The following is a 13,897-nucleotide window of genomic DNA, read 5'->3' as shown; positions in this document are numbered from 1 at the left end:
CTTTTTAGTTGTTATTATTATAATTATTTGAATTTTATAAAAAAAATTCAAATGATTGAATAGTGCCTTCATTATTGGGACATTTTTACGAATTTTGTAAAAACTAAGATTGTTTAAATAATAATTAAAAAAATTTTTAATCAGTTACGTTTTATTTGTACTATTTAACTGAAGCTTAGAATTGTATTCTTCGTTTCTATACTTATGATCATAATATTTTTCATGATTGTGACTACAATTATGAGCTTCGTTCGTCTCCTCATAATTATCATTATTGTTGTGAATCTTATTTACACATTGATTATGTTTATTATAATTATTGAAATTATCATTTTTATATTGACTAATACTAAAGTAATCATAAGGATTATTTTTAAACATATTTTTCCTGTTTGTCTCATCCATTAAAATAGTTTTAAGATGTAGAGAGAGATTAGATGAGTTTGATATTTTCTTAGGTTTCTCCCATACTCCATCTCCCGTAAAATGATAGTTTTTTTCAATTTCATATTCACATAATGCCAAAATCTGAGTTGTTGTGTATGGATTTTCAAATGAACATACATGATGAGTGTTTATTATTTCTATCAACACTTCTTCTAATACTGCTCTGTAAATATAATGAAAAAATTGAATACATTGTTCAGACAAGTCAAAAGATTTAAGTACAATAATTCTTAATAAAAAAAAACCCAATTTCTCTCTATATTTTGCAATAATTATCTCGATAATTAAGTACTTACCTAGAATAGAGAACAACTGTAAAATTATTTTTAATTGCATTTACATCGAAGAAACTTGTTAAAAATTGAAGAGTTTCATAAATAATCAATAGATCTATTTTGTTCCAGAATGGATGTTTTTTTAATAAATGGATAACTTCTTGTTTATCAATTGATAAGAATTTTTTAATAATCCAATATATTTCATTAATGTCAAAAGTAAATTTCCCTGATCTGGTGATTCTAAAATAAAATTGCCAATTATTATTGCATCTATAGTTTTTTTAGCTATTTCACATAAAGCTTCATAATCTAAAATTATTACTTATCAAATGCCAGTGTGGGCTTTTTAAACAATGAAACTGAAGCTGTTTGAATATTTAAATACTTTAGATATCCCATTCTTAATTTAAACTCATCCTCTAATAAATAAATATCCAAAATTTGTGGATGATTATGAAAAATTCTAAAGTCTGCTCTTTGGTTTATAATATTTAGTATGTCCGTTACTTCATCACTATCAGCCAATAAAACTTTTGGACAGTTTCTCAACTGTTCTTCAGAATATTTATTTTTTTCTAAAAGATGTTTTATTACAACAACATTTTTATAATCCATTCCACAAAGTGTCGGTGTTGATTGGATTAATTCGATAATAGGCACGTTACAAATTGTTTTTATGCGTTCAATAATACATATCAAATCATCTGGCGAACAATATTTCAAATAAAATGGATTTCTCATCTTGAACAAACAAAAATTAATATAATAACAATATAACACGATCAACATCTACATTGAAAAGAAAATTCGTTTATTTACCAAATCAATTGGAATTCCAACAACCTCATGTAAAACACTGAAAGATTTACGTAATTTAGCAAAATTATGACCTATTGTATTGGTAACAAGTTTATCTATTGTGAGTTTTTCTTCTGGTGGTATTTTTAACCTCCATTGGAAATAATGTGATAAACATTGGTAGCGATAAGTTTTTATCGATACATTTTCATCCAAATTTTTAAACGGAGGCATCAAGGTCGAGGGTTCAAGTAGAAAAGAATATAATCTTTCTCCCATATCTATATGTTCATTAATTTGAGCAAAAACTCGAAATAACTTCAAATTTACATGCTGAATAGAGCTGTAAAATAATAAATAAATTTATTAAACACAATAGACAACTCAGCAATGATTCAATGCATTAAGTAATAATAATAAGCATACTTATTTAACATTACTGGAACTATATTTTCTACTCCTATTTCTCGTAATATAAATATTCTTGTTTCTATTTCATTTTTATCTAAACTGAATAACTCCAAGTTCCCTTTATATCTGTGATTCATGTTAACTCTGTAGCTCTATACCAAATTATGAATTATGTAACAATATTATTCAACAATAATTAATTTTCAACAGAACGAAAGTATTTAATTAACTCAAACCTGACAAAGTTTGTTGATTTCAACAATTTTATGTGGTGGTACTCGAAAAACATGAGTATTTTCTTTAAGAAATTCTATAGCTTGTTGATTGTTCAAATACATTGTTTTCATTATTAATTCTTTATAAATTCGCAAATTAGGAAATTTTTTTATATCAACACCATTGTCTGAGTTTTTTGAATACCATTTTATTGCAAAAAACAATTCGTCATGCTTTACAGATCTTAATAAAACTTTGAATGTATTACTTAGTAACATAATCGAGGGATATGAACTAGTTTTTATCAATAGATGTATGAAGAATTTAAAAAAACACTATGAATCTATGACTTCTTCATATATCAACTTATTGTTATTAAACAAATAAAAATATACTTATATACACTATTTTGGAACAATTCAGATACCGTTACTAGAAATATATCATTATAGATTGTTACAGCATATAAATATAAAAATTATAATGAAACAATTGATTGTAATTACACAACATCTAAAATATAAACAAAACAATTTTCCCACATGGTGTACATTGAAAGGTTAGTTTTTCTATAACTTTTGTTTTTTAGCCGCCATTATGAGAAAATAACTACATTTGCCATCTATTCCATCTCAATTGCACTAGTTCTCAGATGTGTGTCAATCGGTATTCAATGGAAACACTTACAAAAGATATTATTATAGATAACATTATGAAAACATATATTTATTCATCAATAATTCAAAGATCATACGGTATCGGAAAGTAATAATTATTAATTTTATTTGTATTGATGTATGGATTAAAATTTCTTAATCGAAATTATAGGTGAATTTAACCGTTGAACAAACCATAGCGCTACAGATAGTCAACTTAGATACTAAAGAACTGTGTGCTGCAAACATTTTGGAGCTGCACTTCTATCTAGATCTTGAATTATTCTTTGTTTCGGAATATTAGTTTGACTGTAATACAACCTTCGAAAGGATCTTTTCAGGTCCTCTACGAATTTGATGATTTATTATTAATTTTTTTGGAAATAAAAGTATATTTCTTTACAGTATAAACATGGCATCTAAACCAAAATCTGGTCCTCAAGATATGCCACCAAAAGGAGGATATAATCCTATACAAACTTCTCGAGTGCATCTTCGTCGAATTGTTACTCGTAATAATCATATAACTTTCTAATACAAATATTATATTTTCACTGATCATTAATGATATAATTATCAACTTTTGTAGCATGGGTTGCATGTGGTCTGACTATAGCATCAACTGTCATTGGAACCATAGGGTTTGCACATGAATATAGATTGTGGAGAAGAAATGAAATTGAATTAAGAAGTGCTCAGAATGCATTAATACCATTACTTTGGGCTGAAAGAGATCGAGTGTAAGTTCTTTCTTATTTATTATTTGTTTCATTATTTTTTACATAATAATTTATGTTTAAAGGATGCTCAAACAAATAAGAAAAAATCGTGATGAAGAAGCAACATTAATGCAAGATTATCCAGGTTGGGAAGTTGGTACTTACTTTGGTCAGCCAATATTTAATTGGGCATCTCCAGAAAAATTTATTGAACCAATTACTTATGAATACTTTGCCCATTGCCATCAGAGAGATGCACAGGAAAAATTAACACGTACCCTTTACTTATAAATAATTTTGTCATCCAATTTAATGATGATTATAATCAATCGATATTTAAAAAGAATATCTATTAGTCAAGATGTAATTATAATTATAAATATGTACATACAATAAAAAACCAAATTTAAATATGATTATTTCTTTTACACTAAAATATATCAATACTTAGACCTTGCTTCTTAGCTCTTAACAACGCTGTGATCAATAAGTAAATAAAGTGGTAAACTTTCAATCGTAAAATCGAGTATCAATCCTGAATATTTATTTCTTTATTTAATAGGCCCAATAGCTTACGCTGATTCTAAGGTCACGCGAATTCCACAGGGGAATTCATAGGTATCATTTACAACAAATATACTTAGCGGTAGCAGGAGGAAAAGAATATGATGAACTCACAAAAAAAGTTAGGTACATGTAATGTCAGTGATGAATCATACAATATAAAAATAGTAATTATAAGGAATACTCTTTTTTCTAAGGGAAACGTCGACAATTACTTCAATCCATTCTTTATGAGCAAGCTCTAAAAGATGTTACTAAACATCAAATCCAAAATTATAATAATGCTGTAAATCGATCAGAATATCAAAAAAATTTCTGCAATAGAACTTTTACTCCAACTTTGGATAATAACGAATTACTTCATCATGTAAGTGACTAATTATTTTATTTATTGTCTTAAAAAATAACTAATACAAATCCTGTTTTATCTTTATTTAGAAAGAACTTACATACCCTCTTTATAGTAGCCTTACCCAAACATTCTATACTCAGCAAATAATGGAAGGTATTCTTAAAATAAATGTCCCATCATTAAATTTAAAGGAACCATTTAAAAAAAATAATACATTTACTGATGATATTAGAACTACTATAAAAGAAATGAATTAAACTCATGACTCAATAAGTAATTGAAGAGTTTTTTATATTATTTAACGATACAAGATATCTTTAAATATTTATACACAAAATTACGTATAATAATAAGATCATAGTAACTGAAAAAAGTGCTGATTAATATTTCTATGATCCTAATAAATAAAGTTTGAGATAAAACTGATAATTAATATAATGTTCGCAAAAAATATAATTATTGAATGAAATAACCGAATTACGAATAAATCGTCATTTATATTGTAATAATAAGCTCTTAAAATTACGCTCTTAATGATGTAAATTGGTGAAATACATCCAAAATATGAGGATCAAGGTCCGGGGTGAACAATAGTGTTTCTAATGTTGATGAATACTTCATCACCTGTTCATGATGCTAAAAAAAGAAATAATGGCTATTTATTTGAAAAGTTCTCTTTAACTTTATTTCAATATTTGTTAAACACTCACCGATAAAAAAACTTGCTGTAGTCTTCCAATCGTCCATTTGTACCAATGAGTATTATAATCAATGCCGTCAGTGTCACAACGAACTAAATGTTCAGATAATATCATTATAAAACGCTGAAAAAAATAAATGATAAATTGAAGTATTTTTTCAAAAGAGTAACGAATCTGTTTTAAAAGAATTAAATAATACTTGAAAAATGATAAGGAATAAATTCTTCTGATCTGATTGTGCAGCCTCTAACTGCTCTTCCATTCGTTCTAGTGCTTCTTCCGTGGGTCTTTCTCCTTCCTTATCTTTATTTTCATCTTCGTCAGAGGAAGAGCCAGATCTACTTTCAGCTCGTCTCATTTTTTCTTTCGTTTCAACCAATTCTTTCGACAATTTAATCACATGTTGATTCTTTTTACGAATTGTAAGATGAAGAATTTCCCAGATATATAATTTCGTAAATTCTGATGCCATTTCTTTAGAAAATATCCAATTAGCTATAGCACTACATTCGATAATAGCAGTTTTCAAAAATTTATCAGTCAAGACAACCATCATTTGATAATGATTTTTCCATAAAGCATACATATTCCGTAAAATACATATTTGTGCTTCTTCTGTATCTGCAAGAACCTATAATATGAAGAAATATTTAATATAAAGTAGAATATAATTTAATTGTAAACTTAATAAAAATATTGCTAAAAAATTACTTTGAAGACATCGTAGAATTTACTTATTGCAGCAAAACTATGACTAAAGCTTTTAGATCCAAGATTCAACAATGTTTGAACGAAGACATCAATTTTCAATGCATTACTGTTTAATTCTTCACCTTCTCCTTGACCTGGTAATGTATTCAACACTTTCAGAACTTCTTCTGTAGTGCATTTACGTCTAATAGACACCACCAGTTCATGAGCTGCAGTTGTGCCAGGCAGTGAACCTAGTAAAAATAATTAGATCTTCTTATTATAATATTTAATATTACTATATGTTATACAAATAGATATAATCTCTTCAACTTACTTGCACCTTCAGATGTGTATTTGTAAATTGGTTCAGGTACAGCAGGTATTAATTCCGCGTAACTTTCTGGCATCATATCTCTTATCCTTTGATGATAAGATAACCTTAATGCTTTTAATAAAACTTCCCGAATAAATTTAGGCCGTGGATGTTCCATATCCCGTTGTAAGCATGAATCCCAATCTTCCCATGACCATCTAAATTGAAAATTGCTTAAATGATAAGCAAACCACCAAACAAAACGATCAAATGATGCTGCTGCCATGCTGTCTATACGGCGGAAAAGTATTTCTGTAGCTTGAGCCAAAACCTGTAATAATAAAAAAAAAAAATAATTAAAAAACATTTACATAAAATATTAAAAATTTAATTGAAAATATAAAACTATATATTCACTTGAGGCATTGTTGATGGTTGTAATTTACAAAGTTCTATCAAAATAGATCCATAACAAATTTCTAAATATTTAGGAGTTGGCAATTTAAATAATTCTCCAAAAATTACTTCAACAATACAATAATCAAGAGGAATTTTAGTTTTATATGGGAAGTTCAGTAAATTGGCAGCGCTGGAAACAAAAAAATTTATTATTTATTATTTTTTTCCAAGTAATAAATTAATTGTTCATTATCAAATACTTTAGAAAACTTACCAATCTTTTCGTTCAAAAAAATAATTATCAATAATCTGTCGAAGATGTTCCTCAATCAGAAATCGTTCAATGGCATGACTACCAGGTAGTAAAGGCCCTTCAGCAGGACAATCAGTATAATCAAACATTCTGAATACAGTTGTTGGCAATGGATATACATAAGAATCATGATGGGGTGGAGGAATTAAAATTGGTAAATTGTGATGCAATGCTTCACATAATATTGAATCGAATGCAAGATATGGGCGAGGGATATGTTTTTCCGCCCAATTATCTTGCCTAAGTTTTCTTACTTGAGCCCAAAGACAATCAAGATATTCTTCTTGAGGATGTGGGGTATCACTTGACCATACTTTAAGAGCAGGTGCATGTTTTTTGCTTCTTTTATTTAAAAATATTTCTATTGTCACCATCAAGTGATCCAATTCCTGTTCTTTCTTTTCGTACAATTCTCGTCCAACCCATGGCAAAGTTGATAGTACAGCATATACATACCTGAAAATATATTTAATACATAAGAATTTTTTGAAATTTGATAAATTAATAATTGAATCGCACTAAGCTTACCAATCACGCCGCACTTGTGGAACGCTGTCTTCATTAGCTGCATCAAGCATGTTGTCAAATAATTGCATCAAAGAACCACATGATAAAACATGGCAGTTAACTAAATCAGCTAAAAATCGTAGTGAATATCTAGCTGCATCCCATTTACAACTTTTAAGAGATTCTTTAAAATTTTTTACCATGTACTCTACGAATTCTCCTCCAAAATTAAAATTCTTAGCATTCAATAATCCTACTAGAGTTGTATAAATTGTGCATTTTTCTGGCATTCGTATAGCACAGTCAGTAAGGATTCGCAATATTTTACTCCGGAAAACCCCTAAATCAGCTTCTAAAACAGATGCTAGACCTTCTAAGTTACTCTCCAAAGAAGATGTAGATTTTTCTCCAACCCGAAGTATCAAAGATTCAAGTCTGTCTTCAATTTCTTGATTTTCAGATACTCGTCGACGTTTTTTGTAGATTCGATCTAAATTAAAACGATATAAATACATATATTAATAACATTTATAGATACACATACAACATCATAACCCCTAAACTGTGCATCACTAATCGTATTACCGTATCCATCTTCTTCTTCATGCTGTCTTCTGCGGCTCATTTTGTCAATTTTATTATTTCAAAGATAAATTACAATACCATTTATATTTTTTAATATACTATTAAGTAAATATATGAATATTTTACTTTCTTAAAAAATTACAACGATGAAAACACAACGCGAAATGAAGCAAACAAATGACAATCCACTTAAAGCCGGAATTTCATTTGAGCAAGTATTTTTTGAGGTTAATTTGAGGCGAGTTTACATGAATCCGATCGTATTGGTAACGACAACGTTATGGCAAAATCATACTCCAAACACACATATAACAACACTTTGGAGCAATTAATGTTTTTCTTGAAATTAACTAGATAAAAAATAAATTAAAAGAAAAAATAAATCTTAATAAAATGTCGGATAATAAAGAAGATGATGAACCTGAGCGACCTATTGTGGCAAAAAGTGCAGTAGATCTTCAGAGATTAAAACTTATGAAGTTAATGAAGAATCCGGTAATTTCATTGTCGTTAAAGATATTTATTAACATTCATGAGATTGTAAAATTTTTTAATTAATTAGTACCGTTATTCAGGACAAACCAGTACAAATACCAGAACGACCTAAAACCAAATCAACACCTTCAGTACCAGAATTCGTTCGTAATGTGATGGGAAGTAGTGCTGGAGCCGGTAGTGGAGAATTTCACGTATATAGACATCTAAGGCGTAAAGAATATGCTCGACAAAAATTTATTCAAGAAAAGAGTAAAAAGGTTTATGATTATTGATCTTTAGTGATTATCTTTTTCATTGTGAAATTACTTTTTATAACTTTTAATTTTGTATAACAGGAATTACTTGATATAGAGTATCAACAAAAATTAGAAAACAACAAACGAATGGCTGAAGAAAGAACTGCAAAAAAACGAGCTAAAAGATTAAAAAAGAAAGATAAACAAAAAAAACTCAAATTGATGAACGGATCCAAGAAAACACAAGTAAATAATGAACCACAAAATAATACTACTGACGAAGAATCTAATGATGAAGACGATGATCATGAAGAACAGAAGAAAAACAACGATAACAATGAACAAAAAAAGAAAAAAGAGGATGAAAATGAACAAGAAAAGAAAGTAGATAACATTAATAAAAAAGAAAAGAATGAAGAGGAAACTCGTGAAAGAGAAAAAGAAGAAGATATTAATGAAAAATTAAATGAAAATGATGATGATAATCATAATGAAAGAAAAGAATTAAGTGAAAATCAAAAAAATGATGACAAAGATAAAAGTGATGTAGAAAAAATTAAAAATGAATCATCACATCAACTATTGGAAGAAGAATTAAATTGATAATAATTGTTTTTAGTTCAATTTCTATAAAGTTTATTTTCAGTCAAAATTTTTATTAAAAAAAAATCATACTTAACAATCGGTTAATCATACAAATTTAAGTTTACATGAGAAAAATTTCTATACAAATTAATATAAATAATATGGATTTACGAAAAAAAAATTTAACGGAAATAACTATCTTACATAATTAAAATTTACATTCATTATTAATATTTGTAAAGTCAAATAAATTTGCTAATATTTTAGCAATATTACGTTCATTTAATGTTAAACCAGTTCGTGCAAAGTTGTCCAACTTCATTTTTGCATTTACAAAGTCATCTGTTTTCTCAGGTAATACTCGTTCCTGAAATTCATGTATCTTTATACTAAATGATTTCATAAAAATTGTATTAAATATTCAGTAAGTAGAAATTAGCTATTATGAGATAGAACATTATTTTTGTAATGTAAATACTGTAAAAATGAATAGAGTAATTAATTACGTAAAAAAAATAAATTCTTACTCGAAAATATTTCATATGCACCATTATATCTTGTATTCTATCTTTTATATCAGGCCATAATCCTTGTAAATCAGATAACTCGGTATGTGATGCTATTTGGCCGAGAGTTAAACAAAGCTGAAATAATTTAGTTATTGAATTTACTATGGTTCTCATGATTTGACATTGATAATTTAATTTAATTCCAACTAACTTGTTGAACTAGAGCATCATGATGATGGTATTCAACGAAATTAGGCACATGTTGAGAGTTATCGAGAGCTAAAATAATATTCTTCCATAAAAATGGAATATATTTGTCATACGATTCGCACATTTTCAAAGCCCAGGCAGCATTTGTACGAACTTTAAAATTGGGGCTGTGACAAACCAGATCACATAATGCTGGAAATACCCTATCCTTAAACAAAATAAATTATTTGGTTATACAATTCACTCATTTTAATATTAATAGAAAATTTCACATACTTGCCAATGAGGAGCAACTGCTGATATTTGTTGTTTACTTATCACAAATCCAATAGCACGACAAGCGTTCCATCGAACCTAGTTAAAATATAATATTCCTGTAATAATCATTATTTTCAATAAAAATAAATTAAACTCATTATGATTACCAAGATTACCTTCATATCATTTCCTGTGATGGCACATTTTATCAAGATATCAATCCCTGATGAAATATCGCATGAAATTTCTAAATCTTGACATAAACACAAAATATTACCAATGGCTCGCAAGGCATTACATTTAACTTTATTATTATCTTGAGCTGCTTTCAAGCTCACTTTATATAAATCAGGAAGTAATCGGTCCAAAGACAATGATTCTATATCATTACTTTTTCTAAAAAAACAAAGTCAATTAAACTCATAGACTGTATCAATCAATCATGTTTATGTTTAATAAAATAAACTGCATGATAACTCACGATTGCTTTATCAAACAATCAGAAACATTAGCTAGAGCCCACGCTGCTTTTACTCTGACTCCAAAATTTTCATCTTCCAATGCAGTACACGATAGATTTGCTAAATCCAACACAAAACCTGTATCATCTTCAAGAGATGGAAGTAAAATTAACAGACCAAGAGATCTCAAAGCTGCTGCTCTTACTGCACTATCTTCATCACGAACTGCACCAAATAGCGTTGTAATGATTAAAATGTTTTGATCATACTAAAATACATAACACATACCATTAGTATAAATTTTCATTTGTTTTAATTCATTTTTATAGCTATAGAAACTATTTATGCAGTTTTAATTATTATGTAACTTACTGGCAATTGATTATAAATTTGGTTATTGATAGTTCCAAGACAGTTGCATGCGACTTCACGTAAATTAAAATGTATACTTTGAACAAGAAGGATTATTTGTTGAAAAATAATGCTCCAGAAATTTAATAAAACATCTTTTTTAATTGCACAATTTTCTTTGAGACTAGAACTTATTTTCTCCAAAACTCGACAAGAATGCAAGGCAACTTGAGTTTCAGTTTCTTGTAAAGTTTCAACAAGATGTCTTGAAACAAGATCTATATGATTGAAAACTAAATGATCAATGTCTTTGTTAACAAGTGCGCTTAGTAATTTCAAAGATTGAAGTCTAACAGGAACTTGCATTGCCTAATTAATAAAATAGAATTATTTTTAAAACAATCTAGAATATTTTATAATGAATATTTTTTAGTAATTAAATTACCTTATCTAAAATATTTTCTAAACACACATGAAGTATGAAACAAATATCTAAATTTTTGTTTTCTGATGAATAATTGTCTTCAATTTTATTATCGACTTGAACTTTATTTGCTTCTTCTTCTTGAGAGATTATAGTATCACTATAATCAAATTCGTCAACATATTGCTCTTCATTATTCATTATTGTTAATTCTAATTGTGATAAAGTATTATCACACATATTAATTTTACTTAATTTATCTGATTTTTCGCTAAGGATAGATATGATTTCAGATGTTAATTTATCTTTAGATGCAAAAGCTTCGAAAACTGACAATGCAGCTACTTTCGCTGTAGGATCTATTAGAACCAAAGAAAGATAGTTTCAATAAAAGAAGAACTTGACATCAATAGAAACATTGATGAATTGTTTACTGACCTTTGTGCATTATGAATGCTCTGCAACTTATCGAAACTTTAGTAGCCAGGCCAGAAGCCAGCCTAGCGTAAGGAGTTACTTGAACTAAAGCATTGATACATTTCAAAGCATGAGTAATTACAGCAAAATTTTTTTCTGTATTTAGCAAATGTGATAAAGCCATGTGTAATTGTTTGATCATAGCACCAACAGCTCCAAAAAATGTAAGGAAGGCGGAATGTTCTGTATCCTCTGCATATGTCAAAAAAGTACGAGCTTCAAGAATAGCTTCAGCCAGTGTACTCAGACATATCTGTCGTAGTTTTGCGATTGGTTCTTTTAATGTTAATGACAAAAGTACTCTAGCATTCGTTCCAGTCGTGCTAACAATTATTTGAGGCCAATAACCGAACATTTCGCGTGGTGGTAGTTCTTGGATTATTTTTAATAATAAATTGATAGCTGCTAATCGAATCATTGATTCAGTACGGCTAGAAGAAGTATATTCTGTATCTGAAGTATCCGAATCACTAGAATATTTATTAGATTTTTTCAAATCTGAAGAATTGTTGACTACTTCAGACTTTTTCTTTTTTAATTGTTGCTTTTTTAATTTTGATTTATTTAAGTTATGGACAGCATGACGAGGAACTGTTTGGATCCTTTCAGGAATGACCATTGCTGCAGGTCTTAATTGTTTTGGTTGTACAATTAAGTAACCTTTTATTCCATGACAAATAAATACTTGAATAATACCCAGTATATCTCCAGCCATGTTTTTATTTTCAATAAGTAGTTTACTATCTATCAAATTGGATAATATTTTTAAACAGGTACTTACTGCCTAGAATAAAAAGATATTGTATTATTCTTTCATTTATTCATAAATTTCAGCCAATATTTAAATTTACCTGGTAGTAATATGAATAATTTTGTTCATTTTTATACACACATTGAAGGATATTTATTATTATATTAGCAATAATAGTTTTATATTCTGGTAACAGAATTTTTTCATTACTTTCACTATTTTTTAAGAATGCTTCGATGCAACTGATTGCGAGAAAACCTGATTCAGTGAGATTGTAAGAAGATTGAGTGAAAAGTAGTTTAAAAAATCCATCATCTTTCAATAAGTTGTAAATATCCTAATGAAGTAAATTTTATGTAATTGAGAAATTATATATTGAAAAATAACTTATAAGTGTTGCAATAAAAAAATCACTTCTTTACCTGATTGATAAGATGAAATGGACCAATTTCGATGATTTGCTTCAAAGCTAAGAAAATCTCATTTATATTCTGAAGCTCTTGATTTGCTTTTAATGATTTTAAAACCCATTCTTTACAAGTTAAAAATGTTCTATCCGAAATATTTATTCGAATTTGAAACAAGTTAACAATTAATTTACAATAATTTTTCACTAAAGTTGTTTCGGTTGAATTAATGTTTGAGCACAGTCTGTTGATTAATAATGTAGACACCTGTAGAAAAAATATAATTAAAAAAATAGTTACCGTAATTTATAATATATCCTTACATCATTTTCTAAAGTAGAGAAAATTTTATAATTTAAATTATTTAAATCATTCAAATATTTGTTAATTAAATTTTTGTCAACTGTTCTACAACTAGTTACATTCAATAATTGCTCAGATATTGTTAAAAATATTGCTGATGTATCATCAATTGTTTGCAAAGCCATTGTCTTAGTTATTTAAGAAAAAAAAATATATTTCGACAATATTTATTTTCTATTAAATATGTCAACATGCATCAAAATGCATCGAAATGTGTTTCGTGGCAGCAGTGAACGCAAACACTTCGCTTGATGATGACAGCATGAAAGTCCCTTAAGATTGAGTCTGGCAAGATAGAGTTCGGCAAGACTACAGTCCCTCAAGTTCTTAGGGGATTTTAGGCAGAAATCGAGCAATATGGCGACGTCATGCCAGGCTCTATCTTAAGGAATTCTAAACGGCATACTACTGACGT

At 28.1% G+C, this 13,897-nt stretch overlaps 6 protein-coding genes across 9 annotated transcripts; 3 read left to right on the top strand and 3 right to left on the bottom strand.

Annotated features, from left to right (window-relative positions):
* Positions 1-133: 133 nt before the first annotated feature.
* Positions 134-2,729, bottom strand: mTerf5 (mitochondrial transcription termination factor 5). Its single transcript, XM_035084423.1, has 6 exons — positions 2,171-2,729; positions 1,950-2,086; positions 1,545-1,866; positions 1,048-1,466; positions 744-965; positions 134-610 (listed from the first exon to the last, which is right to left on the bottom strand). The coding sequence occupies exons 1-6, from the start codon at positions 2,426-2,428 to the stop codon at positions 145-147; spliced, it is 1,824 nt and encodes a 607-aa protein (XP_034940314.1). The 5' UTR covers positions 2,429-2,729; the 3' UTR covers positions 134-144.
* Positions 2,730-3,055: 326 nt separating this feature from the next.
* On the top strand, positions 3,056-3,930 carry ND-B16.6 (NADH dehydrogenase (ubiquinone) B16.6 subunit). Its single transcript, XM_035084424.1, has 3 exons — positions 3,056-3,318; positions 3,396-3,546; positions 3,609-3,930. The coding sequence occupies exons 1-3, from the start codon at positions 3,219-3,221 to the stop codon at positions 3,814-3,816; spliced, it is 459 nt and encodes a 152-aa protein (XP_034940315.1). The 5' UTR covers positions 3,056-3,218; the 3' UTR covers positions 3,817-3,930.
* Positions 3,931-4,096: 166 nt separating this feature from the next.
* LOC118067562 (uncharacterized) lies at positions 4,097-4,809 on the top strand. Its single transcript, XM_035084361.1, has 3 exons — positions 4,097-4,215; positions 4,287-4,456; positions 4,528-4,809. The coding sequence occupies exons 1-3, from the start codon at positions 4,191-4,193 to the stop codon at positions 4,696-4,698; spliced, it is 366 nt and encodes a 121-aa protein (XP_034940252.1). The 5' UTR covers positions 4,097-4,190; the 3' UTR covers positions 4,699-4,809.
* Cbp80 (Nuclear cap-binding protein subunit 1) lies at positions 4,757-7,992 on the bottom strand. The gene is made up of 9 exons (XM_035084358.1): positions 7,953-7,992; positions 7,389-7,857; positions 6,822-7,316; positions 6,566-6,737; positions 6,170-6,479; positions 5,854-6,086; positions 5,342-5,773; positions 5,152-5,265; positions 4,757-5,077 (listed from the first exon to the last, which is right to left on the bottom strand). The coding sequence occupies exons 1-9, from the start codon at positions 7,990-7,992 to the stop codon at positions 4,964-4,966; spliced, it is 2,379 nt and encodes a 792-aa protein (XP_034940249.1). The 3' UTR covers positions 4,757-4,963.
* A 209-nt stretch (positions 7,993-8,201) lies between these two features.
* LOC118067561 (PRKR-interacting protein 1 homolog) lies at positions 8,202-10,405 on the top strand. Its single transcript, XM_035084360.1, has 3 exons — positions 8,202-8,447; positions 8,528-8,707; positions 8,786-10,405. Exons 1-3 carry the CDS (start codon positions 8,346-8,348, stop codon positions 9,287-9,289), a joined length of 786 nt encoding a protein of 261 aa, XP_034940251.1. The 5' UTR covers positions 8,202-8,345; the 3' UTR covers positions 9,290-10,405.
* Positions 9,466-13,749, bottom strand: LOC118067559 (HEAT repeat-containing protein 6). Of its 4 annotated transcripts, none has more exons than XM_035084354.1 (12): positions 13,443-13,749; positions 13,135-13,386; positions 12,813-13,049; positions 11,923-12,745; positions 11,506-11,843; positions 11,082-11,429; positions 10,730-10,977; positions 10,425-10,644; positions 10,267-10,344; positions 9,992-10,198; positions 9,799-9,915; positions 9,466-9,638 (listed from the first exon to the last, which is right to left on the bottom strand). In XM_035084354.1, the coding sequence occupies exons 1-12, from the start codon at positions 13,605-13,607 to the stop codon at positions 9,480-9,482; spliced, it is 3,192 nt and encodes a 1,063-aa protein (XP_034940245.1). In that variant the 5' UTR covers positions 13,608-13,749; the 3' UTR covers positions 9,466-9,479. The 4 variants fall into 4 exon arrangements, with proteins under 4 accessions (XP_034940245.1, XP_034940246.1, XP_034940247.1 ...); XM_035084355.1 differs by having other exon boundaries at positions 13,542-13,749; XM_035084356.1 differs by lacking the exon at positions 11,082-11,429.
* Between the last annotated feature and the right edge of the window lie 148 nt (positions 13,750-13,897).

The sequence above is a fragment of the Chelonus insularis genome, unplaced genomic scaffold (genome assembly GCF_013357705.1).
Source record: "Chelonus insularis isolate UGA/USDA-ARS -01 unplaced genomic scaffold, ASM1335770v1 contig_38_pilon, whole genome shotgun sequence".
NCBI lineage: Eukaryota > Metazoa > Arthropoda > Insecta > Hymenoptera > Braconidae > Chelonus > Chelonus insularis.
This window is presented reverse-complemented; position numbering and strand designations above follow the sequence as displayed.

What these genes read in the sequence shown, in the direction of transcription:
- mTerf5 (XM_035084423.1), bottom strand. Translation starts at nt 2,428, where the DNA reads ATGTTACTAAGTAATACATTCAAAGTTTTATTAAGATCTGTAAAGCAT. An exon ending in GTTCCAGTAATGTTAAATAA is followed by an intron (nt 1,867 to 1,949) that starts GTATGCTTATTA and finishes ATTATTTTACAG; the next exon opens with CTCTATTCAGCATGTAAATT. An exon ending in TTGGAATTCCAATTGATTTG is followed by an intron (nt 1,467 to 1,544) that starts GTAAATAAACGA and finishes TGTTTGTTCAAG; the next exon opens with ATGAGAAATCCATTTTATTT.
- ND-B16.6 (XM_035084424.1), top strand. Translation starts at nt 3,219, where the DNA reads ATGGCATCTAAACCAAAATCTGGTCCTCAAGATATGCCACCAAAAGGA. An exon ending in TCTTCGTCGAATTGTTACTC is followed by an intron (nt 3,319 to 3,395) that starts GTAATAATCATA and finishes CAACTTTTGTAG; the next exon opens with CATGGGTTGCATGTGGTCTG. An exon ending in TGGGCTGAAAGAGATCGAGT is followed by an intron (nt 3,547 to 3,608) that starts GTAAGTTCTTTC and finishes TTATGTTTAAAG; the next exon opens with GATGCTCAAACAAATAAGAA.
- LOC118067562 (XM_035084361.1), top strand. Translation starts at nt 4,191, where the DNA reads ATGATGAACTCACAAAAAAAGTTAG. An exon ending in GAACTCACAAAAAAAGTTAG is followed by an intron (nt 4,216 to 4,286) that starts GTACATGTAATG and finishes CTTTTTTCTAAG; the next exon opens with GGAAACGTCGACAATTACTT. An exon ending in ATAACGAATTACTTCATCAT is followed by an intron (nt 4,457 to 4,527) that starts GTAAGTGACTAA and finishes ATCTTTATTTAG; the next exon opens with AAAGAACTTACATACCCTCT.
- Cbp80 (XM_035084358.1), bottom strand. Translation starts at nt 7,992, where the DNA reads ATGAGCCGCAGAAGACAGCATGAAGAAGAAGATGGATACG. An exon ending in AACCATCAACAATGCCTCAA is followed by an intron (nt 6,480 to 6,565) that starts GTGAATATATAG and finishes TTATTATTACAG; the next exon opens with GTTTTGGCTCAAGCTACAGA. An exon ending in TATTCCTTATCATTTTTCAA is followed by an intron (nt 5,266 to 5,341) that starts GTATTATTTAAT and finishes TATTTTTTTCAG; the next exon opens with CGTTTTATAATGATATTATC.
- LOC118067561 (XM_035084360.1), top strand. Translation starts at nt 8,346, where the DNA reads ATGTCGGATAATAAAGAAGATGATGAACCTGAGCGACCTATTGTGGCA. An exon ending in TGAAGTTAATGAAGAATCCG is followed by an intron (nt 8,448 to 8,527) that starts GTAATTTCATTG and finishes ACCGTTATTCAG; the next exon opens with GACAAACCAGTACAAATACC. An exon ending in TTCAAGAAAAGAGTAAAAAG is followed by an intron (nt 8,708 to 8,785) that starts GTTTATGATTAT and finishes TTTGTATAACAG; the next exon opens with GAATTACTTGATATAGAGTA.
- LOC118067559 (XM_035084354.1), bottom strand. Translation starts at nt 13,607, where the DNA reads ATGGCTTTGCAAACAATTGATGATACATCAGCAATATTTTTAACAATA. An exon ending in GATTGTTTGATAAAGCAATC is followed by an intron (nt 10,645 to 10,729) that starts GTGAGTTATCAT and finishes TTGTTTTTTTAG; the next exon opens with AAAAAGTAATGATATAGAAT. An exon ending in ATGATGCTCTAGTTCAACAA is followed by an intron (nt 9,916 to 9,991) that starts GTTAGTTGGAAT and finishes AAATTATTTCAG; the next exon opens with CTTTGTTTAACTCTCGGCCA.